This window comes from Orbicella franksi, chromosome 4 (genome assembly GCF_964199315.1).
Source record: "Orbicella franksi chromosome 4, jaOrbFran1.1, whole genome shotgun sequence".
In the NCBI taxonomy this organism is placed as follows: Eukaryota; Metazoa; Cnidaria; class Anthozoa; order Scleractinia; family Merulinidae; genus Orbicella; species Orbicella franksi.
In genome coordinates, this window is record NC_138148.1 from 14,206,336 (window position 1) to 14,225,852 (window position 19,517).

At 38.2% G+C, this 19,517-nt stretch overlaps 2 protein-coding genes across 2 annotated transcripts; one reads left to right on the plus strand and one right to left on the minus strand.

The window, feature by feature from the left end:
- Nucleotides 1-2,492: 2,492 nt before the first annotated feature.
- Nucleotides 2,493-4,887, minus strand: LOC145485534 (uncharacterized). Its single transcript, XM_081464194.1, has 2 exons — nucleotides 4,882-4,887; nucleotides 2,493-3,479 (listed from the first exon to the last, which is right to left on the minus strand). The coding sequence occupies exons 1-2, from the start codon at nucleotides 4,885-4,887 to the stop codon at nucleotides 2,604-2,606; spliced, it is 882 nt and encodes a 293-aa protein (XP_081320320.1). The 3' UTR covers nucleotides 2,493-2,603.
- A 12,135-nt stretch (nucleotides 4,888-17,022) lies between these two features.
- On the plus strand, nucleotides 17,023-19,285 carry LOC145483551 (putative skeletal organic matrix protein 5). The gene is made up of 4 exons (XM_081462084.1): nucleotides 17,023-17,152; nucleotides 17,317-17,377; nucleotides 17,803-17,938; nucleotides 18,670-19,285. Exons 1-4 carry the CDS (start codon nucleotides 17,023-17,025, stop codon nucleotides 19,186-19,188), a joined length of 846 nt encoding a protein of 281 aa, XP_081318210.1. The 3' UTR covers nucleotides 19,189-19,285.
- Nucleotides 19,286-19,517: the final 232 nt, after the last annotated feature.

Below are 19,517 nucleotides of genomic sequence, written 5' to 3' on the forward strand. Positions count from 1 at the left end.
TTCACTCGCTCTAGACTACAAGAAGTGCCAATGAACGCATTTGAGTAGTCAGACCTGAATTGTTCAAATCAAAACACGGTGTAACTTCCAGGCTTACACTAGAGAGCTCTCAGAAATCTTTTCGAAAAAGAGAGCGATGACAAAGAAAGAGAGAAAAGACGCTTGCTTATAGAAAAACCGTCAATAAAGCTAAAATTAATCGACCATTGCTGCCTCAGCGCTACCAGACTAAGACGTAACATCTCAGCCAATGCCTTTAATTACTTGAGCAATTTCCTTTGTATGTCGCTAGAAAATGCTTCCAGAAATTTCTATTTATTCACAAAAATGAACCCATTGAGTTAATAAAAAACGTGATCTCGCCGCATATGATTACTTAAATGAGGATTGGTCTCCGTACGCTTACCAATCAAGCTGTCACAGGAAGTGCTAAGTCTCTCGTAAGTTATGGTCTAAAACTTCTCTTTCGTTCTATCGCGCCTGTAGTCTTGGGTAGTTTGACAGAAAACAAGCTCAGGTAATACTTCACATACTATGCGGCATTATGTTACTGCAAACCTGTAAAATTCCTTGATTGAAATTCTCTCAATGGGTGAAACATTTCGCCATGTACGGGTGGAAGATATGCTGAGTCACCGAGAACCGGTTGAGAACCGTGTTTACGCTGGCGCCATAATGGTTTTGGTATCATTGACGAAACCATGAAAACGTGCGTGCTTTCCATCATGCTAAAATATTCCGGAACTTTCGGTCGGAAGTCAAATGGAATATTCGGGACCACCTCTGGAACTGGTCCACTTTGGTCGGTCGGACCGGTCGGAGCGAAATAGCCGTTCCACTTTAACAAACCGGTTCACTGCCCTTCCTCTCTTCAGAAGATTTCACTTACGTGGTGGATTGGGGAGAGGAATAGAAAATGGCAAGAGTCATTCCTCTTGGTCGGCCCGGTTTGATCGGAAAATATCATTCCATTTTCCTCGGTTAGTCCCGCTGGTCTCTGATTGGTCGGTCTGACGTGATGATGATGGAAATCACGTAACGAAGCACGAAGCGTAGACGAGTGTGTGATTCTTGATTTGTATTTGCTTGTTTGTTTGTTTGTTTTATTCAACACTTTCCAAGAGTTATACGAACTGTCGTTTATTTGAAGCTATAAATTTCATCGTTTTTTTATCTTTTGTAAGTTTCCTTCGCTGGTCGAAAAGTTCGTGTTTGTCTGCGTGTAAAAGCCCCCGTATAGATCCTTTTCATAAATGGCTGCCAATTATAAATTCTTTTGTAAGTATTAAAACTAGCCTGACTGACCTCGTTTTTGAGTTGATAATTCAAAAGAATTGTTACTCCCAAACGAGTTTAGTGAGGCTAATTTAAATGCATACAAGAGACTTTTAAATTGGCAGCCATTTATGAAAAGGGTCTATGCCTTATGACCACCCCGGTCAACCTTGCCACCCAATCCACCCCTCATCCTCATTCCGCACCTCTTCTTTTGCTTCTATAACTCTTTTAAATCCTTGATATTTTCGCAAGGCTGCGCGGTTTGTTTCGAGATAAGGTAATTGAGCGAACCAGTTTTGTTGAGAAAAATATGGTTTATTTTTACACCCATGCTATAAGAATTAATTGGTTTACATAAAACACGTGCACTGACCAACTACTGGTCGCAATATTGCGCGATTACTTGTGCAGTATGAACTTCAAGTATATATTGTCCGTCTGAAAAGTTCTTAGTAGAATTTCGCGAACTTGAAATGTATAGTAGATATATCGATACATAAAAGATAAAAGGTAAAGACTGTGGTTAAATTCTCTTCCTGGTATTAAGCAGTGTTTTACCTTCAACCCCTCCATAAAAAGCCTAAAACGAAAGAAATGGCTGAGGTAAGTGCCTCGGTTTCGATTACCTCATACTGGCCACGGTCCTACAAATACCGACAGATATTTGACAATTGTGCGATATAAATATTATGTATTTACATGAAGATGCAGAATAATATGCATAGCCAACTTTCTTTCTTTACGAAAGTTACCGAAAAGAAAAAAAAATTGAGACTGAAAGAAAGTAAATCTTGCTAGGCCTTGTAGAGCTCATTGTTAAACAAAAATCATTATATTACATAATTGGCTCAGTACCGCCCAACACTATTCAGCTATAAGGTATGAGATTAAAGGCTTCAAAGAAAATACAGGTATTCTTTTCAAGTACTAACACTTACTTTAAAATATGCCTGTTTATACCACGCCACACAAAATACAGCCAATTAGAAAACAGGAAAGCCGTTGTATATTCGACGGTATTACGCCCAGACTTCCCATCAAGTGCCGCGCGTATGTCCCATTGATTTTGTTGACCACTGTATTTTCTATGGCATGGTGTAAAATAGTTATGTAACGCTTTCTCGTGGTATACCATGAAGTATCCTACTTGTCACTTGTATTTTCTTGCTGTATACACACTCGCCTACGGTGAAAATACAAGTGACTCGTAGGATATTCCATGATATACTACTCGAAAACGTTGCGTAACTAGTATATTTCAACACTCTCACCAAAATCGTTTAGTCATATGTTCAAGCAAGAATCGACCAAAGCTTATCGATCCCTTAGATTACGTCATTCTGGTCTGCGGTAACTGAGATTCCAGCAGCCTGACCCAGACCCCTCTGTGTGTTTGTGGCACTGCTTTCGTGTAACTCATCTAAATAATCGTAGCGACACTGTAGGATATTCCTATGATCAACAAGGAACTTTTCCCAGTAAAATACAAAGATTTTGTAGCAGTATAGAATCTGCGTAAATCTCCGTACTGCGATAAATAAGGCGCGAAATTCATCAGAAATTCCAGTGTTCTCATCAAAACCATAAACACGAAGAGAAAACTGTACCGAGCCAATCACAAAAGTTGAGAAATACGACAGAACCAAAAGGAATATGTTTATCTTAACAAAACAAAATACTTTAAAAGGAAATTCTCCTCGAGAGTGGTTTACCTGGGTGAAATTAAGAAGGCAAATTAAGACGACTTGAATTCCATTGTCGATCGCAAAAGCCATAATCAAAGCGATTTCCATTTTGTTATTTGCCAGTGAGAGAATCATTCCATAGCCTACAATAGTCATTGCAAACAAGGAAAGAAGACTCCAAAACCCCGGTAGACGAATAAGCAATCTTAGGATGGCGGTACAGCCCAGAAACGAGGGAACCTTTGACACAGCCAGAATAACCAAGGCATTGTTAAGTATCTGAGACATGGACCAGGCCAGCTGCAGTTGTTCAGAGTGATGAAACGTCGGGATGTACGTCGACTGAAAGCTGGTATGTTTCGCCAAGAGACTCGTTTCAAAGGCACGAATGGTGTACAGGATCAAACCGATAACTTGCCAGATGTAGAACAGGACGTATGTGACACAACCCAGTGATTTTAGAGCGGCTGAAGTGGTTACAAAAGGAGCAGAAAATGTACCAGGCTGTGGCTCATTCTAAAAACACAAGAAAAATTTTTTTGTTATCTCTGCTTTCAATTTCAGTATATTTATCAGCACACTTTTATATTAATCTCCCACGCCCCACCTCATAAGATAGCAATCCAACACTGTGAAAGGGAGAAAAAATATTTTGAAGCATCAACAACGTTTTCGAAATTGCCATGCACTGAACAAAATTATGCTGTTTTCTGGCTGAATTATGATTTTAAATAGAGTACCAGTCATAATCTCCCACTATTAAGCTTCCCTGGGAGCCCTTCCCTCCTACCCCCCCGAAAAAATCCTTTGTAAAAGGTAGTAAACAACACAGGCGTAGTGACGATTTTACGGTACGCATGACTTTGTTTCAGTTATTCACCTGTGCCGATGCTGATTAGCCGATAGCTCCAGCAATGTGTTTAGGTGTTTTTTCAGTTCGTACACAAAAAGTGAAAAACGGAATTTATCAAACAGACGGCATTCACTTTGAATGGAACAATTGTCTCCAACAATACAGAGAACGATAATTCAAGATTATCGTAAACAACTTTCGAAACACTTTTTTTGTCCATGATTTTAATCCTGATCTACTTCCTTGTTGTAACTGGTCAAGTACGCCACAATATCGAAAATTGTTATGGATCCAAGATGTTCAGAGTGGTAGAAGGAAACAGCACAAGTACGTGTAATGGTGTTTTTTCCTTCCTCGTTGCTGAAACACCGTGAATAGTAATCAAGTTAGATTCTAACTTGCTGCTCTGCTCTGCTCACTCTTGAGAACCTTATTTTTTAAAAATACAGGGTTTATCATCGAGTTCGCCGTTACCCATAAAAGTGAATCACCTTGAGAACCTTATTTTGTAAAATTAAAATTGGTCCCAGATCCGCTTTTATAAGTAAGGTAGAGTAGGCATAAGTCTGCATACGAGCTAAGTGGCTCATCAGGCCGGAGCTTATCCCGGTTCCCGTAGCATGAAGCGACTAGGAGTATTTCTACTCCCTCCCTGGGTGGGATGCTAATCCACCGAAGGGTTACCCACAGTATTAAGGTCGCCGGTACCCATTCATACACCTGGGTGAAGAGAGGCAATGAGAGAGTAAAGTGTTTTTCCCCAGAACACAACACAATACCCCCGGCCAGGGCTAGAACCCGGACCGCTCGATCCGGAGACGACTGCACCTCCGAATCCTTTTATATGTGTGTACAACTTATGTTGGCTGAGAGCAGACCGGATATCACGCCGGTATTTCTTCAGTCGCTTTCACGGGTAAATATAGTCAATACCTCAGGAAACACTAGCTGTACGGAGCTAATTTAGTGTACAATTACAGACTTTCATCTGATCAATTTGAACTCTTTAAGAGAAGTAAGAATCAAAATTCGACCTGAACGTGCATGTGGAAAACTAGCACATACCTCCATCTCTTTCAGGAGCACCAAGGTACTCGGTTTTTCTTCAGCCGGTTCGACTTTGACTGCGTCGTGAATGCTTATTTCCGCGATTCAAGAGGTATGTATTTTCGTAACTGAAACCGTAGCAATTATAAACAGGCTTTTCGCTTAAACGCTCAAACATTATTATGCAAATATTTTACCGAAAACATCTTTGTGTCATTATAAAGATTAAGGGGGTTTTCCGCGAAGCTGGTCGAAGATCTTTGCGCCCAGAAAGATCAGATAAATTTGAAGTTTGAAGCTGATAAGGACAGTTACTTCTTAGACATGTCTAAAATTTGGGCTCAGTAAGAAACCCGATTTTATGTTGCATTTATTGCCAACTCAATCATGAAGATCTATTAACGATCACAATATATCGGCTTAGATATTTAGGTTACTGTTTTCATGTTGCTTTGGAAAACAAGCCATTTCCTTATGTATCAAAATATGTAACCTACAACAGTAATTGCTGTAAACCTTTTTAGTGAACAGATGACGTTATAAATAATTTAGTCTAATTATCATTTGATGCATGTTTTTCTTCCTTTTCTATGGCCGAGAGCCCACCAAGTGACTAGCAAATAACTGCCTACAAATAGTGGTCTGCTTATACGTAGCACCGCCAAATGTGTTTTGCTGCCAATATTCTGGCCATGCGTAATTGAAACCACACTCTCGAGTGAAATGGTAGATATTCTCTCAGCTATTAGAGAGTGATTTAAAAATAAAACTCCACGGTGATAGAATAATAATTATTGAACTCGGTTACCGCAAAACATAGTGATTTATCAGTCTCGGAGATCAATTATTTGCCTCGGCGTTCGACTTCGGCAAATAATTGATCTGCTCGCCACTGACAAATCACAATATTTTACTCAACCTTGTTGAATAATTGCTAATTATTCTAGAATTGTAACTTTAATTATCTTAGTATAGTAAATATTTAAGCTTTTTAATACAGTAGGATCATTCAAGTTGGTGTCAGCTGTGGCTAAATACTTATACACTTTTATGGACAGTTATAAGGAATCGGACCATTTTATCATCTAAATTTTTAATTTACTTGTTTAAATTGTTAGACTCGATTCAATGCTTTGCTTTTTAATATTTAAGTGTGTCTCATATCTTAATCTCTTATATAATCGTTAAATATTTCTATATTTCTATATTTTTAATTCTTAATGCGTCAAGCGAAAGCGGTGGGAGATTTTGGGCTTTGGGCGGATTTATAAGAACATATTTTGACGACAAACCTTCGATGAAGACGCAATTTACGATATCACTTGAGTTTTGAAACGTATTTCACCTCGACCGGTCGAATATGGTACGCGGAAAATAGCTGCAACGCTTGCGAAACACTGAGCTACAAACCACATTCTAACACCACTCACCGACAATGAACAGAACTAGTGCAAGAGGTTTACCGAAGTTCTTGTTTACGCAAGTTACACTTCTGGTATTCTCTAACTTGCTTTTGCCTGAGTAAGCATTTGACTTGCTTGAATAAAATACTCCAGGTGTGTGGAAAAACCCCTTAAAAAACTTTCTAAACAACGCAAGAGGTGCAATCAAAAATAGCTAGAATGCGTGTAATTTGCATATTCTTTCTGCATTTTGCACGTCGAACTTCTGTAACACTTTTGTATTTCTATATGACTTACAAATCCACTGTAAAAATAAACCACTGCGTATCAAGGAAACAAATTTTGGGGTCAAATTGAATAAGGCCCTTATTCACACTACGTCGGAGAAATAAAGCTGCGTTTTCATATTTGTAGAACATGGCGCCGGTATGTGATGCAAACCAGTGATTTTCGAGCGGCTGAATTGGTTGGAAAACTTTTAAAAATGGTCCTGTAACCAGGTGGTTGATTCATGACTGAAAAACGTTACTCTGGTTTAAACAAATGTAAAAATGTTAGTAAAAATTTTTTTGTAAAAGTCCCAACGTTTCTGCTAAAACTTCAGCCTTCATTAGGGGAAAGTGACTAGGAATTTGTTAAAAAGGCACGTTCTTACACTATGCAAAAAGCAGACTTGTGTGTGCACACGTCAGCTTTAGCGGAACATTGTTTACACTCTGGCCACACCATCTCCTGGGAATCTTCAAAGATTTTACGTTCAAGCACAAATTGGCGCAACAGACGTATTTTAGAAGCATTGGGAAATTAACACTTGTAGGAATCCGCTGAACCATGATGATGGCATGCATTTGCCGCACGAATTTTTAAATTTAGCGCTAAGGGACAGAACATAATTAGCTCCGATTTGCATAGTATAAGAACGTGCCTTTTTAACAAATTCCTTGTCACTTTCCCTTGATGAAGGCTGAAGTTTTAGCCGAAATGTTGGGACTTTTACAAAAAATTTTTACTAACATTTTTACATTTGTTTAAACCAGAGTAACGTTTTTCAATCATGGTTGGAAAACGTTTCATCACCAGGTAGAAACGGCTTCCAGAGCCTTGTTTATCCTGCACAGTCTCAATGTTAACATAAGGAGCAGAAAATGAATAAGGCTGTGATTCATTTTAAAAACATCAGACAAGAAACACCTGCATTTTCTGCTTTCAAGTTGGGGTATCGAAACCACAATTTGCTATTAATCTCCACGCCCCGCCTTCTAACATAGCAAGTCAACACTCTATAAACAGGAGAAAAATATATTTAACGGAAACTAAAATATTTCAGAATTTGCCATATACTTAACAACAATATGTTGTGCACTAGCTTGATTATGATTTGTGATACAGTATATGTTTAGCCCCATTTTTAAGCTCTACACCTCCCCCCGCCCAAAAAAAGTCCCTTTAAAAGCTAGTAAGCTGTACCTTTTTAGTAACGATTTGTACCACTGAATCTTCTAATTCATCTGTTCCAAAACCGGAGTCGCTTTCCATTTAACCAAACGTTCGCAAAATCCGAAAACTGTTGAATTTCCGAAATGCGAACCATTCAACCGAACATTCCGAGAGGAAAATCAAGAAGAACTGAGATTCCCGCTACGAAATTTCCGAAAATTTGGATATATCCCTCGGCAATTGTCCTCATTTCCAGATTTTCTAGAAGAGGCTGTTCCATTCGTCACTGGAAATTCAAACCAGAATATTATTTTCGTCAAACGGAAAGCGGCCCGGAACTTATCAAAAAGAAATCGAAAAAACACCCGGTTTGAATGGAACGATTGTCTCCAACAGCACAATGTCGAATATGATAATTTAAGATCACCGAAAACAACTTTCGAAACTAAATTTTCCTGCTTCCGGAAGTTCGTACTTACCCCGATTTAACTATCTTGAAATTGTACTCGATGCTTTTATCTGTGGTTTTAACACTGATCAACTGTTTAGTTGTAATTGGTCAACACTTGTCACTCGTACCTCTCCCAAGCCTGTTACTCTATTTCTTTTAATGCACAACAAGATACAATAAACTTCTTAAACTATACTACTAACAAACTAATACTTATTGATTATCAACCTCACGTGTTTCAGAATTCACTTCCCAAATACTATAATCTACGATGCTGAAGTGTTAATGCAGATAGTTTTCGCATTGAAGCACTTGCACAACAACTTATGAAGGCTTAGAATAGATCAAGCCCGTATCTACTCAGTCAGTTGCATGGGTAAACGGTATAGATAGAACTTCTTAGAACTCAACAAAATGTAATCCCGCTGCTTTAGAGATGGATATTATATGGAGCAAGAAATAAGTGTAAAATAAATCACGTGATATACTAGCTGTACGGAGCTAATTCAGAATAGATCATGTGACAGACCTTCAACCGATCAACTTGAACGTGAACGTGCCTGTGGAAAAAAAGCACATACCTCCATCTCTTCTTTCAGGTCACCAAGGTACTCAGTTTTTCTTCAGCTGGTTCGACTTGCGCTGCGTCGTAAATCCTTTATTTCCGCAATTCAATCGGTACGCGTTTTCTTATCTTTTGGTTAAACTGAATGACGCAATTGAATTTTTTCAAAGGAATTATACATAGGCTTTTCGCTTAAACGGTTTCAGCTCAAACATTATTATGCGAATATTTCACTGTTGTGTCATTGTAAAGATTAAGGGGGCTTTTCGCGAAGCTGCTCAAAGATCTTGACGCCGATAAAGGTCAGATAAATTTAAAGCTTAAAAGGTATTAGGATAGTTACCTGTTAGAGATGTCAAAAATTGTGCTCAGTTAGATCTCGAAACCCGATTTTAAACTACATTTACGAGCCACTCATCCATAATAATGTTATTGTTGTCGTTGTGATTGTTGCATAAAGATCCAGTCGTGAACGAAACCGTCCTATCAGTTGAAATCGTCGTGGTCTTTTCATGTTAGTTTAGAAACAAGCGTCTTCTTGATGCATTCACTCACTCATGCCCATTACGCCGGGTAGCTGTAGCGCAGCACGTAATTTCTTCACATCTGCCGGTCCTTTGCCGTGACTTGAATGCTGCTCCAGGTCTATCCCATTTGCTCCACTTCCTTCTCCAGAGTTTAATGCCACGTGATTTTTGGGCGGGCCTTCTTTATCTTTTCCTCTGGGAGAGCTGTATACATGATAGATTGTATTTTAAAGTTAGATAAGTTAGAAATAGTTTTAAAAGGTGGCTGGCAACAGTTTCCAACAGTTCCTAGTAATTATTCCCCTACAGAGTTTACAATATTAATACCATGAAAATGCCCAATCATTGGTCGACAGGTTGTGGCTATCTTCATAGGATAACAGGTTACCATAACAATCGTAAATCTTGTTAAAACACACTCAATTTTAGCATTAAATGCTTCTACTTCAAAAGCGAACTCAAGAACCTTTTTATCATTATTATGGAATGGTCAGCATGTTAAGATGCAACTCTTTGCAAAGTTGAAAAACATTATGTGGAGAAGATTCAGAGAAACCTTTAATTCTCGAAAGAGTTTACCGCTGGAAAGTGCGGGAAACTGTTCGCAGCCACCCTAAAGAAAAGCGAACTGTTAAAATTACAGAAAAAAAAAGAACATCATAGTGCTTCTATATTATTGAGACACCAGTCTTCTACAGTATTGAGCATTGGGGCGTTATTACATCATCCGCGGCTATTACGCACTCAGAATATTCTTTACGGCACATTTACCGAAGCAAGATTAGGCTGTCAATAACAACTACACTGAAGGTGCGGATATGAACCTAGTAAACGGCCTAGCTTACCATAAATCGTCAGTTCGGGATATCCGTGGTAGAACGCACCGAAAACGCGATACCACGCACGCAGAAATTACAGGGATTGCATGGGGTAAAACAATGGACAGGCAAACGCAAGGGGAGCTCACATTAAACGCGGGCAAGGCAGGAGGGAGCTTACCGGGAACACAAGGAAAAAGCTCAGGATTGCGCAGAATAGCGGAACGCAGGGGGACTGCACAGTATATAGTCCGGGGTCAGTTTAGACCGAAGTAAGCAATGAAACGAAATATGTTCAAAAATGACTCATTGTGTATATTTGCCGGCTCCTACGGGTTCACGTGGACTCCGTGTAAACAAAGAAAATGCCAAACGTTCTCAGAGCAAAGTGTGCACGGGTGTTATATTTGTGACGTATTTGTTAGCTGATTGATCGCATTTTCCATATTCATGATGACTATTGCTAATCTCGGATGCTTGTTGGTCATTTTGAGATCTTTTCTGCCGGATTAAGATGTGTCCCTTCTACACGAGAAGGAAATTCTTACTTTGAAGAAGAAATGGCGTTCACGTTTGGAGAAGGACACGGCCGGCTGACAATGACCCATTTCTGGCAATGGTTAGTATCATTTAGTAAGTAATATATCTATAAAAAATTACTGGCGCCAAGTCCTACCACGCGCTTCACAGCTCGGTTTAATGGTTTCGTGTTGAACTTAGAGCAAGCTCATTCTTTTACTAAAGGAGTAAAACTTACGAGAGAAGCTAGTTCAGGAACCACACGAGACTTTTAAGTTCAGAGCGGGTTATTTCGATGAGAGTGGCCTTCATGAAAATGGCGTTTCCTTGTCAAACCTTGTCTTGTACCCGTCAGCGAGCACTCGCGTTTATTAGTTCATTGTGAAATCTTTTATTCCTCGTTTACTCATTTGTTTCCACACTTTGGGTTTGTTACTTACGCAATTTTTATCCATTCTATTTTCAGGGAGTAAACGCCTGAAGACGGGAAAGTCGGGAAAACACAAGATGATCAAAAGGATCCAAGCAGGGAGGATGAAGACAAAGTTAAGAAGATCATTTGAGAATTTGGTTAAATTGAAATCTTTCCGATAAGAAAGAATATATCTAGAGAAGATATATTGGAGTTCAAAATTTCATAGTCTAATATCAGTTTGGTTGTTGAAAGTTTTACTTTTTTTTCTCGACTGAAATGTTTGCATTCGAGTGGCATTCGGGCCCGACGAAAATTGAAATCTTTGTCGTGAATGCTAACTACTTCTGCCGTTAATATTTTTACGAGAAGGGTTTCAACCGCTCTCGAGTAATCATTTAGTCCATGTTTTCAAATTGTGAGGAGTTTTTATTTCTTTGAGAGAGCGATCATCAACTTGATTAAATCAAATTTTACCGGTCGGAACATGTACACGTGCCTTTTCAAACTCGTGTATATTTTCTTTTTTTAACTCGAAATTCCAAACTGTTGTGCAGTTGCTCAACTCTCCCGGTTAGATCTGCTACTTTTCAAAAATGCAGCTGCAATTGCTTTCGTTCACAATTGACAAAAATTTGACCATGTGCCGTGTCTCGGAATTCCAAAAGATTTTAGACTCTAACTATAATAGGATAGGTCTTTCAATATATGTAAAGTTTAGTTTGGGCAAATGACTAGGCACTCGTCAAAATTATTCAAATTACACACAAAGAAATTAAAATAACGCCAGCAGTCGAATGCGTGACCAAAAGTGCTACCATTGTTTTTGTCATTAAATCACGTCAATTCGAAATATCACAGGAATATCAGCACCACTTAAGTATAAAACAATAGAAATGTGTTTATCTTAGCTGGGTTATCATGTCTTGACTATCAAACAACATTCCCATCCTGCCATTTAAACGGTGTTCCATTAGCTTTGCATAACCTGTATGCATTCGTCTGGTGAATTTGAATCCCCCAAATCGCTCAATATGACACTCGCTCCAAAGATCATCTTAGACTTCCAACAGTAAAACGGAACTGGGGTAAACAGAGAACTTGTTATCATGCCTTTAAAGACTGGAATGCCTTGGACAGTGACTTGAAGAACTCTGACACCATATGTCAGTTTAAAAGTAATTTTTTAAAATCTATTAGTCTATAATTTTACTTTTGTACTTTTAATATATTTTTTAATTTGTGTATTTATTTTTTAATAATTTAATGTTATTTTGGATCGGGACCTTTCTGTAGATCACCTACGGGTGAGAAAGCTTCCCGTTAAAATATCATTATTAATATTACCAAGTTCCTATGTAAATGTTCCTACATTTTCCGTTTTGTTGTTCGGTACAATCATTCAACCTGCTTTCAGGCCGAAATCCCCAGTAATTAGCAATAACAAATAAGCCGCCATCTTCGATCGCTCCGCGTTTGCACACAGGGTAGGGGTAGAGTGGGGATTATTTCGGAAAGAAAAAGCGTTAGAATTTTTCCAATATCTCGATGTTTGTTCTAATTCAGGGCCTCCTTTCTTCGGTAAAGCGATAAAATGCTACACACTAACAAGGTCTTTGGGGCTTAAAATTCAAACAAAGAAGAGTAACTCGGTTTAAAGCTCTGAAATCCCGACCCTCACCCCATGTAAAATATGTTGTAACGCCCCGGTCTCGGATAAACATCTTCAGTCAAAATGGAGGCCTTTCAAACGTCTTCAAAATGGAAACCCGAACGTCACACGTGGAATAACGCTTTAGCAGTTACTACTGGCTTAATCAAACGACACAAATAACAAAGAGAATAATACATCCAATAATACATACATGGAACTTGAGACGGTAATTGTTTTTCTTCAAAGTCGGATATGAGTACTGACAAGAAATGGAGGGAAAGAATCAGTTTGCAAGATTCAGGATACTACAAACCGAAGAAGGTGAACATGTTATTTTTATGAGTATGTCATTTATACTGCTTGGTAATGCTGACGTTTTGAACTGAAGTATTAAATGCCGATATGCCGATGATACTTTTGGTCACGCAGTCGGTAGCTGCTGGCGTGATTTTGTGTCTTTTGTGAACGATTTTGAATAATTTTTTGACGAGTGCCTAATCATTTGCCCAAACTAAACTTTACCTATATTAAAAGACCTATCCTAGTACAGTTAGAATCTAAAATCTTTTGGAATTCCGAGACATGGCACATGGTCAAAATGACAATTCTTTTCACCGACTGACGAACTCAATTTTGGAGAACACTTTGGTTTTGTTTACCGTTAAATAATTAGATTAATCCAATATTCTTGAAGTTGCCCTTTTTTAGACAAGGAATAGTTCTGCAATAAGTTGTTTTTATCACAAATTTTCTGCGCTCAATGGTTGCGAAATGCGAATCGAATGAAAATGGTCGATTTTCAGCCGATTTTCAGCCCAGTTGGAACTCGCTAAATTGCATGAAATTGAGTCTGAAGGTTAAATCGAAAATGTCGTTTTTCTCGGAAAGACAAAGCTATTTCAAGGAAAAAAACTAGGGCCTGTTTGCACTCTTGCTAGGGGCTAGCTATATGCAAAGGACGAGTGAATTTGAATTTTCTAGCCTTGCCGAAGAAATTTGATTTTGTTTAATTTTTGTGGGAATTTGCTCTTAATTGTCTTATTCTTCTAAAATTGTTATGCAAATTTTTCGTATTAGCTCTATTGCTTTTCAAAGCCGTGGTTTCGGTTGTCTGATTCTTGTAACATGTTATTGCTTTCCTTCGCAAATGAAAAAGTTTTTTCCAGATCGGATTAATCAGCCACCTTCGTAAACATTCAACCAACCAGTGAATCGTCGACAAGGTCATCATCGACATACAGTGAAATCCCGACTTCTCGAACACTCATTTTTTTCGAACCTCCCGATAGCTCGAACCAAAAGTCATTTCCCCTTCTCGGTCGAACACTATAATTTTACCCTTGATTTCTCGAACAATCCGATTTTTCGAACCAACTTCGTTTCCCTCGGAGATTAGAAAAATCGGGATTCCACTTGTTTACCTGAAATTTGCCAAGACGCTCATGGATTGCTGTGTATTCGATTAAACGTTAAAAAGGTGTAGATGAGAAAAAAATAATTTTTTATGACAAATTGGGGACAAGTTTTCTTGATAAACGCTACTAATTCTCTGGAAACTAACAGCATAAATGGGAATAAACCGAGAAGGGTAAAAATCGTACGTTTTTTGAAATATTACAGTAGATTCTCGGGTACCAGTTTCTTTCTCTATTATCATAGAAATGATTTCAAACTTCTAATACCTGATAGCTTATAATTTAATAGATCAGCATGTTTTCCATAGTTGGCAGCTCAGTATCACCTCGATCTTAGCACAGATAAATGTTCACTTGTATGTATGTAGGAATTTACTCTGGACTAAGCTTAAGGTACTCATTTTTCCTATCCAGCTAGAACCCTTTATTTTCATTATTCTTTCAAATTACTTACCTGTTGTGCGATAAACATGCAGTGAAATTTTGATATTTGATTATTGGTTGAATGTTTCCATTTTAACATTGCCCCCCCCCCCCCTAACCCCCTCGAGTGCCCTGCGTGTTTAACGCAGACGCACGACCTTTGTCGGCATACATACATATGCCGAAATAAAATAAGGGTAAATGGAGAATAACCTCGATCTGTGGTTAAGCTGAAAATCTAAGCTTAAAAATTCTATTTTTAAAAATAGAAAAGTATTTAAATACAGATTCGATGTCTTGTTCATTCTCAGTCCCTTAGAGACAGCGTTGAAGGTACTTCACAGATTTTTGATCACTTACATTTAATGAATACGTTCTGTTAAAGTCCCAAAGCCCTTCCCCCATTTTAGGACGAAGTTTACTTTTTCATATCCAACTAGTACGGTATGGAAAACGTAAGCATCGAGACACTCCCGCCGTTTCACAGAACGCTGGCGCGGTCAATTGCCGGTTAGATATGATATTTAATTACAGTTTGTCTCCTAGAGTTATCTATTTCAGAGTCATGCATGTTGTTTTGATTGGCACTTCACTGGGGTCTTTCTCTTGGACACGACGTTATTCTATTGACAAAACTAGTTCCTTAGTTATTACCAAATTCTCTATTCTCTGACTTCCTTTCATATGATCGCATTTTGTATTTCCAAATATTTGAGTATTCCGCTATTTTGCCATATGCGCATCCGTTCAAGTTTGTCCCATTCCAAATTTTCAGACTGTTAGCTGTTATCCTCCATTTTGTTGTTTAAAGGTGGGGGTTGGACTTTTAATTACTACTGAATAATTTTATGTTTCTAACAATTCTGTACGTGAGCTTTTTGGAAGGCACCTAGGATAAATTAAACAAATAATAAGCCTTACGTCAAATCCTACAATACCGACAGCAAGTCTGTGTGTGAGTGTATTTTATTTGTTCTTCTTGTAAACTGTATTAATTTTGCCCCACTCATACCTACTTTACTTGAAAATTACATATTAAAAGTCCCACAACTTGAAGAATGAGCTCCGAATCTCGATCCTTCTCCATTCATGAAAAATGGCCTATAGCACAGTTTTGTACTCTAAAAGCCGTTTGAAAACTGTTTTCATCTTAACTACTGCGACCCAAAGAACTTGCATATATATGGTGGTTATTTTACTATCTTAAACCTGGCTATTCTGCTATTTCATAATAAATCTCCCGTTGGTTATTTGACTTATTGGGTGGTAAATATTCACTTATTAAACCGGCCTATCATCAATAGCTTTAAAAACAATTTCACAGCTTAAATCTACCTCCTCCGTGGTTTGGCTATTGCCGATAATTAAACACCAAAAACCGATTTCCGTATCTATGGTTATATAACTATCTTCATGTCTGGCTATTCTGCAATTCCATATCAAACGTTCCATAGTTTTTTGACTTAATAGACGGTAAATAAGCAATTAGTCGCTTATCAACTTTAAACAGTTCAATTATACCCTGTAGACTTCAAAGAAAAAGAAGACACTAACTTGTAGCTACTGGGAACATTCATTAGCTCAATGGTGAGCTTCTCTGGGACTTTCGTCCGCACTGTATCCTAGCAAATGAAACAAAGGATTTGGTACCGGGAACTTGGTACTGTCAATCAATATGAAACGATCATCAAAATTGCGTCGAACAGAAGGCCTTGCGCAGCAGGTAACAAAGGAGAGCGAATCTGCGCACCAGAATAATTTGCATGATTTCCTTCGACAAAAAAAGCTTGTTAAAATGTTTTTTTTTTTCACAAATTAGCTAACGTCCTCAACATATCCAGCCAAAAGAAACGATGGAGACAATAAAAGACTTATAAGCCTCCTTTTCATCAAATAAATTAAAACTCAAGAACCAAGAATGCTCAGAACATGCAAACGAAAGATTGTGATGCTACCGTTTACGACTAAAACTACAGGTAAACAGTTACTAATAAGATGTTTACAGGCTTAAGAGTGGAAATTAAACCACGAATGCGTAACAAAAGGTTCTAAACGGGTGGTAAAATAATTATTTTAACACTCAATAGCGTTTTTAAAAGGTCAAAGGAACCCGACTTTTGTATCTATGGCTATTTCAGAAGCTCTTTGGTAGTGCAATTCTGCTATTTCATAACACACGTGGCCTAGGTTATTTGACTTGATGGGTGGTAATAAAAACTTTAACGCTCAATATTTTGAAACAAGTACCTATGGTTATTTCACTTTATTCTAAAACATCAAAACAATGTTATTTCGAAGCGAGCTTGTTATCGGTTGTTTGGTTCTAGCAAAGTAAAGAACCAATCGTAAGCTGGGAACTGATTGATATACTCATTCTCCGCTCAAGAAGAAAGAAAACATCTAAGCGTGTGTGAGGAGAAAATGATTTTTAATGTAAGCAGTAATAGAAGGGTTTATAAACCACGGACTCTTCAAATGCTAACTTATCAGTTCTCATTGAAAGCCCTACCTACCGTTCAGTTCCAAGACTAGACAATGATACCGTTGAAACTCGCTGGAGTTATTTGTCTGGTGTATTTCACCATTTTCGTTAGCGCTGGTAAAAAGCCACAAATTTGCCAGACTGTCCTTCAAAAGTTGAACAAGCTGGAATGCCCAAGTCAAGGTACATTCAGAAATGTTTTCTACCTTACCGTAGAATCGAACAGTTTAAGTCTGTCGTTTTCTGTCATTCTTAATCTCTAATACTGGACAGTATCTAACAGTATCGTTTTTTATGATCTCAGTATAGCTTACATAAATTATATCGTGTGCTTTCTATTTGTTTAGCGACGGACAACTGCGACCACCATGGTCCAAGTTCATGCAAAGAGATCTATGACAATGATCAGTAAGTTGTAGAGAAATCATTCAAAAACTACGATCTAAAACTGCCTGGAAACTACTTGTAAAATCTTTTCGGCTCATCTACTTTGATAGATCAATGCTACAGCTGTTTTTCAGTTGACGCCACAATAATGACATCAAACAAATTGCCAAACATCTGTGCACAGAGTATGATCAATTTCAGTTGGCATTACAGGTTGCCATTACAATGGTATGATCTGTTAAAAACACCGCTAAATGTAGCTTTGAGAGCTTCTGTCTGTAAATATGGAGAATCAAGCGAAAGAATCGAAAATACGAACATTTTACTTCAACAAAAGACCATTTTGTCGAACTATTTTCAGAAATATGGAATACCAGTTTTTATTTGATTCATTTGGCTATAATTATAAAAAACTGAAACATGTTTTATTCGCATTGATTTAAAAGCCCAACCGAAAACAAGGCATACATGCTCCAGTTTGGTTATAAGAAGCTTCCTGTCTACTGCTACATGGGTGGCGATGACCTTGGCGAATGTGGTGGCGGAGGATGGACGCTGGTCATGAAAATTGACGGCGCTAAGGTGCACTGTAACCGTTTACTTTGCGAATAGATCTCAACATTGTCCAAATTTTACAGTTACGAAGTTAACTAAAATCAATATTTGACCTAGAAATTTTCTAACTGTGTTTAAAGAAGATTTGAAGTGGAGTCGTCAATGTTAGGGTTGTTTATTCTCTAAGCGAAGACGTTAATACATTCCGTCTTTGTTTTCTTCGACGTTACAGCCAGTTTAATTTAACTCCATAGACACATCATGCATTTAGCTGAAATCGACCCTTAGGAATAACAGTACTAATAGCAAGTTGGCAGAGACATGGCCATCCAACTGAGAGTTTAAGAAAATGGAGATCAATTTCCATGATCTTTACAATTAAATTAGCTAGCTTTTTTGGTTTCCATTTCAATTCAAACCTGAAATATCCACCTCCGTAACGGTGTAATTAGGGAAAACAAGTTGAATTTAAAGTACCTGTAATAACAAAGAGAAGGTAACATGACAACAGAATGTTCCAAACAATTTAAGGTTGCCGGATCGTTCAGATTGACTCAAAGAGACCCTTTTTACATGCATGAGCAAAGTGTATGGGATGAACGCCTATTTAAATTGTCGTATTTTAAAAACATAATGTGTAACTATCAAGGAATGTAGAAGGTACTACCAACATGTTTGGACACTATCAAAAATTCCTGGATGAGTCCTACGAAGAAAGGGTGGTCCGAATAGTTAATATGCTCGATTATGTCTTGCAGAAAACGTTCCATTACGATTCTTCTTACTGGACCGACCTGAAATCATATGGAATCCCTGAAGGGAAAACTGGCTTGGATGAGATGGAGACCAAGTTACCATCCTACTGGGCCACATCCTTTACCAAGATCTGCCTTGGGATGAAGATTGGGGTGGAAACCAAATTTTATCTTCTGGACAAGGAGGCTAGCTCGCTGTACTCGCTGATTCAGGATGATAAATACCGTCCCACCAATCTGGGTCGCGACGAATGGAAGAAACTGATCGGTTCTCAAGCCTCCCTGCAGCAAAACTGCGAAAGAGAAGGTTTCAATGTTCTGAGTGACAATGCCGGTTCATCCAAGGCACGGATAGGCATTGTGGGAAACAATGAAAATGATTGCATCTCCAGCGACTCCAGAATCGGGTTTGGTACTGGAGGATATCCAGACGACACCAACACGTGTGGGAACGTGGCTCAGCACGGAGGAGATAGTGGAGACGAATTCATCAAGGCCATGGGATACATCTTCGTTCAGTGAACAAAACTGAGCTGTTAACGTCAGAAAATTAGAGAGGCAAGACTTAATATGTAATGATTTCCAAAAAAAAATATTACTATCGGCAATAGGAATTAAAATAGGGGTTACTGCGTTGCTGTTAAACATAAAATAAAATGGGTTAAAAGAATCCAGTATCACGTTTCCTTTGATCTTGTGCATCAAACCAACCCTTTGTACAGACAGCGCTCGTATCCGAGTTTAAAATAACGTTATTAAGGAATGGACTGTGGTAAAATTAACTTAAGTGAGCTTTTGAAACAACATTCCAAAAATATTTATCGATGTATGCTATAAATCTATGTTTTCTT